The sequence below is a fragment of the Pseudopipra pipra genome, chromosome 15 (genome assembly GCF_036250125.1).
Source record: "Pseudopipra pipra isolate bDixPip1 chromosome 15, bDixPip1.hap1, whole genome shotgun sequence".
NCBI lineage: Eukaryota > Metazoa > Chordata > Aves > Passeriformes > Pipridae > Pseudopipra > Pseudopipra pipra.
The window spans coordinates 5,150,399-5,167,050 of record NC_087563.1 but is presented as its reverse complement, the minus strand read 5'-3'; the positions used below and the strand labels follow the sequence as shown (position 1 = coordinate 5,167,050).

At 40.2% G+C, this 16,652-nt stretch overlaps 1 protein-coding gene across 21 annotated transcripts in view; it reads left to right on the top strand.

Moving 5' to 3' along the window:
* The window catches only part of TENM2 (teneurin transmembrane protein 2), a 1,078,265-nt gene that overhangs the window by 1,012,854 nt on the left and 48,759 nt on the right, over positions 1-16,652 (top strand). For all 21 annotated transcript variants that reach the window (XM_064671589.1, XM_064671588.1, XM_064671590.1 and 18 more), the window contains one exon: positions 11,558-11,704. In XM_064671589.1, the coding sequence (XP_064527659.1) occupies positions 11,558-11,704 (147 nt within the window). The remainder of the gene's footprint in view (positions 1-11,557; positions 11,705-16,652) is intronic.

Below are 16,652 nucleotides of genomic sequence, written 5' to 3'. Positions count from 1 at the left end.
GTTGGTTTCTCCTACTCTACTAAGGATTTTTGTCAGCATTTCTGAGATAAAACATTGTAGTTGGAAAACTTTCTATCAAGTCATATATAATGTGCCTGATTTCTTAAGGTGAGTGTTCCCATTAGTATTAAATGGGAGATTTTGTGAAGCTATTTGCAGAATATGCCCCCAGATCTTAATTATTTATTTTCTTTTCTGTATTTTATTGCTTGAGATAAAGATGTTGTAAAATGTGAGGAGAGATGTCACTCAAAAGTGAACTAATGACAGTGAAGTGAAAAGGAAAATGTCTGTTCTCTTCAGAGTTGCTTCTGGTTTTTCGTCCCGTGACAAAAGATTACAGGTTTACTAAAGATGAACTTTCACAGGGCTGCTGCTACCAATCCCTTACTTGAATTAGGTGACTTCAGTCCAGGTTAGGAAATAATTACAATTAATAAGTTGTTTCATTCAGAGTGAGAAGAGGGTGGAGAATTCACTTAGAAGTCTTGCACTTACAGATTTGTATCTTGAGGAGAAAGGCTTTGTCATTAATCTGCAGGAGAGTTTTTCCACTTAAAAAGGATTTTTACAAAAACTTCCTGACTGCTTGCAGCAGTAAATTGGATATGCACTGTGCCTGATAAAGCACATTCCCACATATGTATTTACTCTGAAACCTTGAGCCGTTCCAAAATTCACTTTGCTTGATTACGACCCGTGGAGATATTAAACTCAATAGAGTCAAACTGCATCAAACCTCAGGAGAGAGACCTTCAGGTGATATTTTGGTGTTACAAGGTGTTCTCTTCATAGGTTTTCATGGCATGGAGCATTCTGGAAATCCTCTGCAGCTCGAGCCAGGGCAGAACTTGTCTTTCTGCTCCAAACTATTGCTGTGTAGTGGGAAAAGGCTGCTTGGTTTCACAGCTTTGAAGAAATGGTTATTAGCTAAAGAAAATTATTATGAGTTTCTAACATGTTCCTTGAAATGTGCTAACAGTTCAGCTGTGTATAAGCAATGAACAATGACAATATAACCCATTGAAATTGTGGGAACCAGAGTGTGAAAACCTGTTATCTTTTTATTTGAGCACTGGGGGTCAGTAATGCTGGCTTTCAGAGATCTTGTGTTCTGGTACCTACCCCTAGAACTTTTCTAAATGATAATCAGGATAGAAAACAGAAAAGAAAGATTTCTTTGACATCTCTTTGATGTTTAGATTTACTGTGAGCTGCTACTCAAGCTGTATTTTCAGCATTGCAAAGAAAGAACTAATTGCACAGAACTGTAGCACGTTGTCCTTTAGCTGTCCCATGTACAGACCTTAGATTTTTTTTATTATTATTTTTGTTATTGGAAATTCCTTTTAACTGGTGATGAGGCAGTCTCCAGATATCTTGGCTGCATCTCCAATCCACTTATCTTGTGTTTCTCTTCCTGAGTGAAGTGCTCCTGACAAACACTCTCAGTACACTAAGTAACAACCTGCTTGTCCTGGTATGGCTTAAAAATTGTCAAATATAGATGCAAGGCAATCAAGTTAAAAGTCTTGTTGGTTCTTCTGGTGGCTTGAACAGAGAAATGGAAAATAAATACTCTGCCTAGCAGCAGAAAGACTTAAGTATTCGTTCCAGAGAATTAAAGACACCTCTAGTGGAGGCAAGGGGAGGAGCAGAGCCATCAGCTGCCTGATAGTAAATATGTTTAATATAAAGCAAGCAGAGCCTAAAGACTTGTTTCTCTTCCAAATTTCTTCCAAGTGCAGATTAAACACTCTTGGCTTTCTTGGGGGTGGAATGGAGAAGATGATCTCCCTAGCAGATCAAAATCACTTTCCCAGATTTATTTAGTATTTAAATATCAAAGCAACTGGCTATATATGAAGGATTATGAGGTTTCTTCCTTCACCACGTAGGCAGGTTTTAAAAAATGGAACAAAAAGAGAACTAACTTATGTTTTGTCTGTGTGTGCAGGATTTAAACCAGTTTATTTATGAAAACAACATTTTTATTTCTGTAGCTTTTATTAGCTATTTGTGCAGTTGGTAGATATAAAAATTGGAAAATGGCATGATATTCATGAGGCTTATGTATATTGACAAGGAATGCAGAATGGTGCCTTGCACTTTAGAATTAAAGGCATGTTTATGGTTTACGTACTGAAATATTCATCTTCTATCCTACATCTGCCAAACAACTCAGCATACACAAATACATAACTCAGAATGCATTGCTTATCTATTTTAATTTGTTTTCCATATATTGCCTCTGTGGCAGAATACTGCTCCTAGGTCATGGGCATTATTTCAGACTTCACGCTTGTACATATTTAAGCTCCAGAAATTCTAGCCTTAACAAACATGTGAGATATATTTATTTTACTATTCAAATATCCATTATTTCTGGTCACTTCTAATAATATTTTACTGTCATGAATATTTAGGATTACTGCAGGCCAGAAGGAGCATGAGAAGCATTTAGTGTGTGTTACTATTTTTCATTCCAAACTATCCCACAATGCTTCTTAAAAACTTTCTGATTTTTTTGTTTGGGATTTTCCTTTGGGACAGCTGGACTGTTTGAACTCTGAAGTCTGAAACCATACAGTGTGCAGCCATGGAATCGATGTGATTAATACTTTAAGAAGATCAGCTGCAAAATATAATGCACATGTCTATATAGTCCTGAAGGGATTCCAAAGTCCTGTACCAAATTTAAGGGACAGAACATACTAATCTGCTACACAGTAATAGAGGAAACTGTCTACTTATGTTAAGGCTCATATTTATTCTGCTGTTAGAGATAACCTGCGCTCCTACACAGGATCTGCATTTGCATACCTGAAAGTTAATTGCTAAATTATAAATTCTATGCAGGCATTAATATCTAATGAATAGCAAGTAATTATATTTTAATAATGCCTGAGAAAACTGGGATTCCCTGCCCTGAGAATTATGAATTATAAGGCTCTAAAACCAAAGGGATCATAGATAATTCAGTTTGGATGGGATGTCAGGAGGTCATCTGGTCCAGCCTCTTCCTCAAAGCAGGGTTGTTATGAGGTCAGACATCAGACTTGGGCCCATAGTTTTTTGGCAGATTCCCTACAATCCTCCTTATTGCCCACTGGACAGGCTGTTACCACTCAGTGCCCTTCCTATGCATCTTCTTTAGCATATTGAGCAACATAAGTAGTGTGTAATATCTGCTTTTTCTCACTGCAGTTCCCTACTTGTGTGTGCACAGCCCATTCCCTCACATCCCTGAATTCAAATCAAATTAAAAATACTGGTGTAAACCACTATTAAGTAGCACTGACATAAGGGCAACAGGTCTGTTTGGTCCCTGTAAATGCTGACTAAGCTTACTGGACATTTCGATTGACTTAAACTCCTCTGTTTTGTAAAGGTTTTGGTATGTTAAAGTAGTTATGGTCAGAGGAATGCAATTTGTATTTGGAACTAAAGTGGATAATAAGTGATTTTTATTTTTCTATATATGTGGAAGTTGTCATTTAAGGAGTAAAGGAGTTCATTCCTCCTGTATGCCATAAGTGGAGGGTTTGTGAAGTTAAAAAAAAAGTATTTTGGAGCTAATAACTGAACTGAGAATGTCTTCCCCCAAAAAAACGTAAGTTGCATTAGGTCTGGAATATTAGTTTAGTTTTAGTAGGACTTTATGAAAATGTTTGGAAATGGAAAATTTGATGCTAGTGATATTTGGCTAGGATGGATACATCCAAGTGCTGCTTCTTTCTTTGGGGAATGATCAGGCTCACGCTGGCCTGATGAAAAGAGGAGTCCATTTCCCAGTGATTCACTGCCTTCAGGCAGGAGAAGCCCTAGTTATCCATGATCCTTCCAGCAGGCAGGAAGGACTATAAAGCCACCAGCAGCAGTTTATGATCCAGAGGTTTTCCCCATGCTTGGTAGTCAGCTAACACATAGAAACCAGAGAAAACCTGTGTTTTCTGAAGAACAACCACTTATATTAAGTTTAAGTATGATATAAAGTGCCCAGCTACAGCCAATCTGACATGAGGTTGTACATTAGCTGACTGAAATCCGTGTAATTCTGTTGAATTTGGCTGAATTTTGTCAGTGTGGACCCTGTTTGCAGGATAGTTTTCTGTCTACCTCAGTCCTAAAGGATTACACTGGTGTGCTTATACTCAAAGTATTTGTACATTCAGCTTAGCAGGAAACGGCTGATTTAACCTGGCTTGGTGTTTACCTCCCCTGCCTCTGCTCTGAAACTTGCTTGCAACAAACAGCGTTGCTTAAAAACATTTCCTGAGCAGTAAATCTGGTGATGCTGCCTTCCCTTTAGAATTTGAAGCAGGCAAAATGCTGGGTGGCATCTGTGTCCTGAGGAAAGCTGGGCAGTGACAGTGGAGCTTCTTCTGCTGACCCATCGGGGCATTCAGAGAGAAAAAGCTGAAATACAATTATGGTGTGAATCCTAATTTTTATGAAAGAATGACTGAAACCGCTTGCCATAACCCTGTGATTAATGTAGGGATTTTACTTACTACACTGTAGTTAGGTTATGTATTCTTTTAAATATGAAGTCAGTGTTTTGCTTGTTGCCCTTCAATTGACTGAATTTACACATCCTGTCAGATAGGTCACTTCATCATTCCACTGCCACAAAACTATTTATATAGATGCTATTTTAGAGATAAATCCAACTTGAGAAGGCTTCTTTCTCAGAAAAGATATTACATATTACAAAGGATGATACCAGTCCTTGTGTGCAATATCAGAAACATTAATACAGTAAAAGATTATGGTTGTGGTAGTGGTTTTATGAATGTAATTTCACCTGGAATTATATTCTAAATGGATTTTGTTACAGTAAGATTAATTTGAAAGACTCAGCTATCTTAAATACAAATTTTACTGCATCTTTATATGTCTTTTTACTGGGTGTATGAATAGGAGTTGAATATGAGTCTTGTTTGAGAAGAATACACTGTGTAACTGAAATGTGCTGCTGGGGTCAGATTTTAGCTCTTGCTCAGAATTTCAGCAAATAATCTCCTTGGCCTGTAGAAGGAATTATGCAGCTCTGCTGCAGCAGAGTCTTTACCTATGTTCCATGTAACTACTGTGCCTATGCTGGTGCACAACCCAAACTGTTGGCACTTGGCCACGATGAAGCCACGGTGCAGAGCCTTGGTTTGTGTGCAGGATGTGATGTGTCCTCATGTTCACGTTGGCAATGTCAGGGTGCAGGCAGGACACTGCCTGGCAGGACCACCCTGGCCCTGCCCACACTCTGTGGGTGATGTGGGGGCTGTGTGGGGTTTGGATATCATGAGCATCCCACATTGGCAGGACTGGATTTGGCCTCCTGGCTGCTGCAGAGCACTTGGCATTGCAGAGGCTCCTCACTCTTGTGACTGAACTTCCCAAAATGCAGCCTCTCTTCCTTCTTGGAACTGTCTTTTATATACACGGGTAGTCCAGATTCGGGGCTCAGCTGGAATTCTGTGTGTAGACTCAACCTTCTGAGCAGACATGGATTTTTTGATCATTGATCTGTCTGCTTTCCTCAAATCTCAGGACAGTGTAACACAAACTGTCCCCTTCTTTTCCCTGCCCAGCCGTTGGCAGCTTGGAGAGGGTGGGTCACACCAAAGGCTGGTGACAGAAAAAATTCTGTTAGTTGTGCACAAGAGAGAGACCTCGAGGGTGTCTCCCCCTCAAGAAAGTCTCAGGAGCCCATCTGCTTGAGTCGCTTAAAATGAAGTTGGATAAAATGGAATGTTCTGCTGGGAGCAATCCCTTGTTAACAAGGCATGATGCTCTGACAGCCCTGGGGTTTTTTTCAGTCTCAGATGTTTGGGACCTATATTGCAACATGAGCTTTCCTCTCCTTTTCTCTGTGTGTGTGTGTGTGTGTGTATCTTTTTATTGTTCTTTTTCTTCAAAAAGATGCAAGTGACTTTTCTTGAAACTTCCTTTTTGATACCAGCAGTTCCCCTTTGTGGGAGCTTTACTCCTCTTCTAAAACATCACATGTTTTTCTCATATTTCTCTATTTTGTTTGGAAAGTTGGAAGTTCCCCGAGTTCCTGCCTTTATGTGTGAAAGACTGAAATTGCATAGATAGAATTTAGAGGGAAATTCTGTTATGACATGCATGTCCCAGGCAATTAAAGGAATCCTACTTAAAATTAACAATTGTTTGTCTGCACAAGAGGTAATAGAGTGGAGGATTTCAGGGTCCTTGAAACTTAATTTTTGGTCTTTCCTTTTTTTTCCAGCCTGTTCAATAAATAAAATTGTAGCTGGGCCAACTCAGGCATGTATTCATCTGCCCAACACATCTGCAAATAGATATTTATTCTATACATTCCTTTGTTTGATATCTGGCTTAAAAAAAATATTTAGGGTGTTGGGTAGTTTTAAAAAAAAAAAGTTTTCTCCAGAAAAATAAAAAGGAATGAGAGGAAAAGAGGCAAGAAAGCCAGTCAGAGCATGTTGGTAACAAACTCTTCAGTGCCACGGAGAAGCTCCTGCTCTGTGTGAGTCCTCTCTGGAAACCAAGCAGAGCTGCTGTGGTACTTGAGCAGTGACAATGGCCTTTGTGTTACACTGAAAAGCTGGGTTAATTCTTAACAATTTGTCAATCAGTGTCACTATCCTGCTTCAAAGACCTGGGATGGTGCCCCTGCATGGCTCCAGCCTGTTCTGGAACTGTCCAAACTCACCCAAAGGGGCTTCACCTCTCACTCAACAAATACTGTATTGCATTGACATGTGTTTAGTTACTTGCTTTGGGGGCTGAGTTTATTTTAGTTGAAGTGTTGCTCTGCAGAAAATAACTTGTGTGTGTTTATCATAACGCTATGTGTCATTTTTATTTGTATGCCCTTTCTTTGGCTTTAACTAAGCCCTGCAGGCTTTGGGATTGAAGGATTTAAAAATAACAATAGCAAATAAAAAGCATAATTTTATTTTCAATGTTGCTAGGTACCTTGTTCTATGTACCTCATTTATTATTTGCTAGATAGCTGTAGGCATACCAGCACCTCACTGAAGGAATGAACAGAAAATATGAAAACAGTGATTATCCTCTAAAATCCAAATTAAACAGGCTATTGTCATTACTGCTTTTATGTCATTTCTCTATATTCTTCGGGTACCATCGTAGCCCAGACTACTGTTATTTGCTACAGCTCTGTAGTTAACAGCTCTAATGAGAAGAGGAGGATTTAAATGTAATTTAAATGATCCCCTTGAAACTCGTGTGTATCCTATGAGCGAGAAACCACTGTGCTGTAGAACACACTCTACTGCAGGGCTTCTTCACCCACAGGACCACCTGGTCCAGCCTCACTTCAAGTCAGTGGAAAGGCTTCACTGCCTGCCAGGGGGCTTTGGATCAGGGTGTGTGAAAGGAGGTCAGGCAGAGAGATAAACAGGAGATATCACATTCCAGACTGTCACTGAATGGCATGTGCACTAAATGGGGAGGGGTGCTGGGAACCCCTTCTGCTTGAAAATCCTGTTTGAAGGACTTTGGAGGATAGATGGCTGATAGACAGTGTAGGATCAGAAGGACTCAGAAGACATAACCTCTTGATTTTTACTTTTCTTTTTCCATATACAAACAGTAGAAGCTAAAAACGTCATCCATTTCTGTTCTGTAAGTGCTTACGAGATACCACTAAGATTTTACTTTTTTTCCTCTATCTCTCCTATTCTCCTTTTTTCTTTAATTATGCTAAGAGGCTACCTATTCCTTCGAAGTTTGAAAACTTTAAAAAGTGCAAGATTTCTCTGACTTCTCTATCCCTGGTTGCCCTTTCCCTTCTTTTCTTTCCAGAATGATTTGCTCCACCATAAGTGGGAGTACTGATGATTCTGACTGAAACCACGAATTAATTGGGCAGATTTTATATTTCAATTTACCTAAAATGTTTGTTCTGCAATTTTAAAGTAGTTTATGCAAAGGAAAATCTATGTGTGTCTGGGAAGCTGGACAGGTGTATTTGTATACCTGGAGTTTGTGAGTATCAGTGGAGTGAAAAGGAACTCTGTGCAGAATTTATCCAAAACTGGATTAGAATTACTGCCAAGACACTGGAAATTAATTTGCCAAGTTAAAAATGAATTAATCACCTTCTAATTTGGTGTCAGAACAATTTCATTGTAGATGAAACCTATGAGTATTCTCTTGTAAATATATCCAGCACTACCCATTTTCGAAACAAGCACTGTCCGTATCGTGGTTTTTGCTGTTCATAACGATTCTGACTCTGATGATCTCTCGTATGCAAAACATACTGAAATCTTTCTTGCTGTTTTAATTACTGCATATGTACCTGTACTGAAGGTCCCAGTTTCCAATCCCACAGACAAGTTGGAGACTGAGAGAGAAGGGAGGCTGCATTAGTGTTTCACCTTTAGCAGCAGCTGCAAAAGCGTGAGACACTTGAACTGCTGTTGCCTGTACTCTGCCTGTTCTGTGAATAAATAGGTTGTCAATCTAGCACTTTAAACAAGCACTTTCTTCTTTTTTTAACCTTGCTTCTTGACATTTTCCATTAAGCATACTGTAATGGAAAAGATGAGGGGAATTGCTCTGCACAGCAGGAATAGCAACCTGTCTGCTTAGCACGAGGGGCCGTTCTCTGAGCTGTGACTGAGAGCTTCATACCACCGTGGGTTACTTAAGATAAGATGCTGATAGCCCTTCCCTCTGTGACTGCCTTACTCAGAGAACTCATAAGCCAGCAGGTTGCACACTGCTGAGCGTGGGCTGCAGAGTGAAACTCTCCAAATCCCTTGAAGGCCCTCAAAGCCCACGAGCCACGTGGAAATGCTGTGTGTGCAGAGGATGCTCACCAGTACTACCCGTTGTGCACATACACATGGAGGAAAATTTAAAAAGAGATAGTCAGCGCAATGCCTGAATTTAAACTTTATTTAGAAGAAAACTTGTGAATACTAGATCTGGAGCTCTGTTGTCTAGTTGGTCTAGCAGACTGTAATGCTACAGAGATATTTCCTTGAAGAGAGGCAAAACCAGAAATCCATATATACACATAAGCATGTATAGAGACATAACCATGCAAAATACCTAGTTAGTTGTCCATTACTTAAAGCTGTTTTGAAGTTAATTCATCATTAATTTAATAGATCTTTAAAAGAAGACATTATTCTCCAAGTACTTGTATCTTATTATTATGGTCTACCGCTGTTCATTCCCTTCCTTCTGATATTTATGTTATTCAAACAGTGTGTCTTTGGAAGGCTGTGGTTAAATAAGCTCTAGAGAGGTAGCATAGTGTTTCCTAGCAACATCATGTCTATAGCAGTGGTGCTGCCTCCTCTCCTTACACTAAACGCAAAGTCATGTCCATTAATCCCCAGCTGCACTTAAAACTTTTCAGGGATTTTGCTAGCTCCCTACTGTTCATGTTTTCATCTTGCTCATATGCTGCAAGGCAAACTGCTTCAGTGGTTTAATTCTCTTCAGTGCCTCCGCGTAAAACCAACCGTGTGTGTATATTCACAATTACTGTTTGTTTTTCCTTTAAAACAAATAATTGGTCCTACACTGTGATGCCTCCCCTCGAACACTATCATTTTGGTCATTCAAACAACCTGACAAAATGAAAGAGATAAAATAAATGTCTTGAAAATCTATTACCTGTGCTGCAAAAGTAAGTGAAATTTCTTGCAGCTAAGCTATGTGATGGCAAAGTACCATAAATTTAATTGAAAGGGGCACTATTTTTTTAATACACAACAACACTGAAATACAACTTATAGGACTTGTTTATATCTGATAGCTTTCTGTGTAACATGAACTGAATAGACTTGGACCTGTTGTGATAAGTGGTAAACTCCTGCAGAAGTCTGAAAACCAGTGTGGGGTCAGAGGAACTGCCCTCTGCCATCACCTGGCTACAGCCAAGGAGTTGGGAGGAGCAGGAAGAGAGAAACTCAGAGCTGTGGCTTTCTGAACAGGTTTGTAGAAACACACAGCAGCCCAAATTAGTGATTTCTGGAGGGCTTCAGCCTTTCAACACTAGCAGGAAAGCTGTGGTAACTTGACCATTTCTTCTGTTCCCTGCTACCTGCAGAGGCCAAGGGGCACAAAGGTGACATCCTGTCATCTTAGCCTTTCTCCAGTGCTGCACATCTGAGGCGGTGCTGTCAGGCAAAGAAAACATTTTTGTTTGTTTTCAGGGTATTTCTCGCTGCTACCTTCCTCACTCACAATTGGTGAGAAGAGTATCCACAGTCTGGTAGGGTGCCCATTAGTCCTTTTGTGCTCTTAAAATACCTGGAGGAGTGGAATACTTAATTAATAGTCACAGCCTGGGGGCATGGTGTCAAATGTGAAGGACTAACCCAGCCAGTCAGTGAGAGCTGAGGGAGCTGCAGTGGGTCCCTGCATGTCTTGATTCCAACAGTGACTCATCACTGCTGGTGGAGAGGTGAAGTCTTGTGAGCTGTTCTGAGGGAAAATTTTCTGTCCAAAAGTGACAGCAATGAGATCTTTATTCCATGTTCTCCAGTGGTTGTAGAGATGGCAGGATCAGACTGTACTTTCAATTCAAACAAGAGCTTGTGAACATTTGAGATCCAACACCTATTGTCAATATGGCCACACAGTCTTCTGCTCAGAGTTGTGAAGAGGTGCTGTGAGAGACCTGCTGCAAGTCACTTAAATCTCTTCTGTCACCTCCACAGACAAATACATGTGCTTGTGAGGATTGGGTACTGATGGATTTAGTTGTATTTACCAAGGCTGCAGTTTGGTTTTCTTACCCTTCTTCATAATGAATATTCAGTAAGATACCAGTAGTGCCTCCTGAGACTCGTTTAGTTCCAGGAAAAAGCAGCTGAGGTATTCTATCACCTATGGACATGTGTTAGAACGTTAGCATTTTTTAGCAGCTTAGCTAATTAATATTTTTGTTCCTATTTTGGCTCTTGCTATACAATAAGTCATGTCATATCCATAATCAATTCAAAACATACATCTTTTGGGGGATATCTCCTCTAATGCGTTTTTCAGAAAGTGTGAAATGTTGCATTCATAATATGAGTAAACTTAGCATTAAATAAGTAGGTAGCCTAAAACCACTGTCAGTGAAGGAAAATATTTTCAAAACTATTTATTTAAACTTCGTGTTTAGAGACAAAACTATTTATTTAAACTTTGTGTTTAGAGACAAAACTATTTATTTAAACCTTGTATTTAGAGACACTCTGGAGAATGATGCAATTGACAGTGCAAAAGCCCTCTGAGCATTGACGAGCTTGTTGAAGAAGACGTTCCCCCTCCCTATGTTGTGTGCACGTAGGAGACAGATCTTCTGTCAGCAGACTGTCAGCTCGAGGTCTGAACCTTCAAAGGATTTTTAAGGCATGTATTAGAGCAGGTAGGGATCCTCCTGCCCTTTGGCTCGAGCTAGATCCCCATTTCTCAGAGGTGTCCCCTTTCTTCACCGAGTGTTTGTCCCAGCAGCAGGACCTTTTTGTCTGCACAGTAACACTGCAGCGGGGTGGGTGTGCCCTGGGCTTATCTTCTGCGTTTGTCCTCCCAGATGGATGCCCGGACCTGTGCAATGGCAACGGGAGGTGCACGCTGGGCCAGAACAGCTGGCAGTGCGTCTGCCAGAGCGGCTGGAGGGGGCCGGGATGCAGCGTCGCCATGGAAACCGCCTGTGCCGACAACAAGGATAACGAGGGAGGTGAGCAAAGCCTTTCGATTCCCGGCCCGAAAGAGCAGAGGGTTGCACACACCTGCTTCGGGAGTCACTGCTGTCAGCGGTGGTGTTACATTTCTCTCTGAGCAGAGGAGAGGGAGGAGACGTGGGGACCCACAGCTCCCGTGGTGGGGCGGGTGGGATGCTCAGTCCCACCCCACACCCCATCGGTGGGGAGCGTGGCCCTGCCCACCGGCACTGCTTGCTGTGGCTCCTGGTGCCCGTGGGCTGCAGAAGAGCTCCCCGTGCCTGTGCACAGCAGAGCAGCTGACAGGGCAGGGTGTTTGGCAGTGTTTGTCCTGCCCTGTCTGTGCCAAGGGCGTGCTCTGCTGTGCCCAGCCTGTGTCAGTGCCTGACACTTGCTGTCGCACTGCACAGGTCACGTGCCAGATTTAGAAGGGCTGAACGAGGTGTGCTGAGCAGGCAGGTATGGTCTGACATCCCTCTTCCATTTTCCATCCTCTTTATCAGGCCTATCCTATTAAATATGGAATATGTCCCGTGTTTCCCTCCAAAGATGGCTTTACTTTATCAAGTTTTGTAAGAGCCTTCCATGGTGTATTAGGCCATGCTGTCCTGAAGGCAGATCTAAGAAGTTGTGCCATCTAAACAAGGTTGCTTAATTTGCTCCTTCATTTGAAGCAACTTTCAATACAATGTCCTTAGTAAGTCACATAAATTCTTTTTCATGTGCTCCTGCTCTCTGTTAAAAACCAAACATCAGACACAACTTTCGTCCTTGAGATTCCTTCGCTTTTCTTTGACCAATGATTAATCTAAAGAGCACATCTGTTGTTTGCTGCTTAATAAATGTTTTATAACATTTAATGTTTTATAAATGTATTTCATAAAACTGCAAAGAAACATTTGGCTGCTTTGAATGGCTTCTTCGAGGGTAAAATTGTCATTAAGATGACTGCTTTAATTTTATATAAGATTTCAGGGTTTAGAAATTGTTTGTAAGTCCCAAACTGATAAACAGGGGGTTTTGGTTTTGATTACGTGATATTAACCACATCTGAGTATCATCCACTAGTTTTGATAGGAAAATCCTCTATTATTTCCTTGGTTTCACATGATCAGGGCTTATGGAAGTATTTTAGAAGTGCTAAAGCTGATTCAATTTCAGAGAACTAGAACTTGATTTATAGCTGTAACTGAATCGTAAAGAGCAGAATCTAACTGTCAAGTTACATTATTGGCATTTAAATATAAAAAAAAAAAACCACTAAACTTGTCCTAATATGCCCTGGGAGAAACTAAAAGGTGAACTGCTTAGATTTGCAGTTTTTACAGACTTTGAAGATTATAAAGGACAATTTAAAAATGGATGTATCATTACAGTGTCCTCAAAGCAAGGAATGACTTTGGAAAACATTATTAGAAATACTGGAATAAGAGGTTTATTTATCTATCCAGGACATTATTCTGCACTTGTATAACAGACAGGCAAACAGGGGAAAAAATGACCAGTGAGACCATTCAGCTGTTCATCCTAATGTAAAATTGCAGAATTCTAAAACTCAGTTCACAGAAGGCAAATGGTAGTTCATTGTAGGCAAAGAATACATAGACTATGCCATACAATAGACATCTAATATTATGTATTACTAATTAATGCAAAATCCTGTATTCCATTACCATGCAGGGTGCGTGGTTTCTGGTTTACCACAGTAAAGCACCTCAAAAAGAAAACAGATTGGTGAGGCTGAAGGCTGGAAAGATTTAGGGGAGAACTCTTCAGATGTTCTCAAGGCTTGCAGGTTGAAGTCATTTTTTTCCAGAGACTAGAGAGGTTATAGCTCATCACTTCTTGTGAGTGTAAATAGATTGAAAATTTATGCTTGTTCCAAGGTCCAGATAACCTGAGAAGTCCCTTTGACCCACACATTTTCACATGGGGATTTTATGATAAAGGCAGAAATGAATCCTCTTGTCTTTTGACCCTGAGCTCAGCACTTTAATTCAACAGTCATTCCTGCTCTCCCATGTTTCTCTACTGTGTTTCTATAGAGTACCTGTATGAGGGAGCTCAGGTGCTGTTCCTCCACACACTTGCCAGGCATATTTGAAAAACCAAAGACACCTGGATTTTGCCAACCTGGCACAGGCTGAGTTACCCACAGGCTGTGGCACTGCAGAGCTCTTCAGTCTCTCTCGTGCCCTGGTGATTTTTGCTGTTGCAGTTTGCTTGATTATATTTTGAGTTTCAGTTTTCACTGAGACAGCGTGGGGTCCTTTCCAATATGCACTGTGAGGACAGAGCCATTGTCATCACCATCAGTTTGTCAAACTGTCACAAGGGCTACAACAAAACTCAAATATAGCATTAATCACTTAATGCTTAATATCTCAGAGTGCAGTTCTGCCTTTGCCTGAGCTGTACTGCTCTTTATGTGTCTGGATCACCACACACCTGGCCAGGAATGTGTCCTGTGACCTGTGTGTTTGTAGGGGAGCATGCAGGAATGGAGAGGCTGGAAGGGATGTGTGCTCTCTGCTTTGAACTGCACCTTTACGCTATTGTGACTGTGTATAGAAAGGAACAGGCAAAATTAAGTTTTCTCATTAGACAAAGCTGAAAACTGTACTATGGGAATCAATGCTAAAGATCCAGATAGTTACCAGAACCCCAAGTTTCACATAAAATGCAAGATTATTGGAAGTTAAAGAAATTGCCTCTCCTTCCAGTCACTCTTTTCATTTGAAACTCAGCTGAGTTTATTTGCAGCAAAATGCTGAACTCATTTGCTGCTCCATTAGCAACACTGCTCTGTTAACATAGGCAGGTAGTTCTGGGGTAGTACTGAAGATGCAAGCTGTTCTTTCAGAAGGCAGTAGGGTTGCTAAAAATACTTTTTTTTTTCCTAAATGAGGTCCTTCTTCGGACAGCTGAACCTCCTTCCTTTCTGTCCATCTATGTATGTTGTAAAGTGCAGTTCCTTCAGCATGTCACTGAAAGGGAATTATCATTTTCTATCTTCTATTTTTCCCCATGTGGCAGCAACTCCAACATATTTTGGAGCTCTCTCCCTGTTCAGCCATTCCTATTGTAATTTGTATCTAACAATCAGATTCAAAGGCCTTGGGCCAAGTCTTCATTTCATGGATGTCAGGAAGAGCAGTGCCACTGACTCCAGAGGGATTCCCATTTGTCCTGCTTTGTCTTATTATCTGCCACAATGCAAACTCCACACTGTAGTTCAAAAAGAGAAAAATGAAAGATTATACTTAATATTTTCTTTCTGTTTTAGTTTAATGCTCTTTAGTTGGTTTATTCCTATAAGGGGCAGATGTGTCTCTGTCTCGTTGAGACTTAAAAATCTTCATTTTAAATGAGATGTCAGTGTGGATTACTCACACAAATAAAATGTGATTCCAGAGCAGAGAGAGGAGAGGTGTCCAGAGCTGTTTTATCCTCCCAGGGCTGTTCAGGTGGAGCTGGGCATGACCTGAGGTGGCACTGGACTTGCATTTGTCCTCACCATCACAGGTCAAACCAAGATATAGGCTTAACAAGGTCTTCATCCTGGAAGTGTTCAAGGCTGGGCTTGGACAGGGTTTGGAGCAATCTGGTCTAGTGGAAGGTGTCCCTGCCCATGGCGGAGAGGTGGAAATAGATGGTCTTTAAGGTCCCTTCCAACCCAAACCATTCTATGATTCTATAATTCATTATAAACCTGTTTATGGTTACTATGGTGCTTTGCTGAAAAAACTTGAAAGTCTCTTATTTATCTGTTTATTTATTTATTTGTCTTTAAGGCCAAAGCCTGGCTGAAAAGGAGGAGGATTGTGGCATTGACTCACTTCTAAGTTCTCTTTAAATTGGAAAGTGCTTCTGTTTTCCAAACCATGTTTGGATTACACAATTTACTCACTATGGCCACTTCTAAAGCCAATAATATCTCTCCTTAACCAGTCCCTCAGTAATCTAATCGTTATTAAGCATCTTTTGGAGGGCTTAGAAATAGCTTTATTTTAAGACCTATAATTGTGCTTACAATATATAATCCCCCCAATAGACACATATAACCCATTTAATTCACTGTGGGTTTATTTTAGGAAATTAAGGCATTACAGATGGTATTTTGAGGAATGGGAGAGGATATGCTACTTTTTAAATTCCTGTTTCTTTTGACATACTGCATAAGGAAATCTCTGCAGTGGCTCTTTATACCCATCTTTTTGCAAAAACTGTTTTATCATAATTTGCTTGTTCCTAAATTGAAAAATGTTTTTAGTATCTCCTTAAATTGTGTGTGTTTAACTAGATTTCACCTTAGACCTTATAGTGCCTCCAGGTACATTAGACAATGTAATGCATAGCAAAACTCATATACCTTTTCTAAAGAATATTTTCATTAGGTATTGGATGCAGCTCATACCCTTTATGTTTGAGGGGTCTTTGTTCTGAGCATCTTGGGATAATTTGGGAGAGATATTTAAGAACCCTGGCCTCTGCAGAAGCAGCCCTGCCAGGAGCCCGTATTGCCCACTGGGGTTGCTCTTTCTAGGCTTTTCTTTTCCTTCTTTCTCTCTTCTTTCAGTTTTTGCATTTTTTAAAATTACTCATTTTTATACTTTTTTATTGCCAGTACATTTGTGTAATCTCAGAGAAAGAAAAACAGAAAATAACCAAAATTTTGCTAAATTGGTTTGTTTCAGATTTGATCAGGATGGAGAGGACAGGTGCAGGCAGGTTAAAAAAAGAAAAAAAAAAAAAAAGAAAGAAATTAAAAAAAGGCTTAAATGCAATCACTGCTTATTATCACTTCCCAGATCACATTTCTCCTCAAAATGTAATTATCTGGACTAAAATTGGGAGGGGAAGGAAAGGAAGCAACCCACAGCAGTATAGAATACTAAGCTAAATAGAATGAGGAGTTTCTTATTTGTTATGCAAAGTGGGACATTCTTTTTAAAATACATTTTA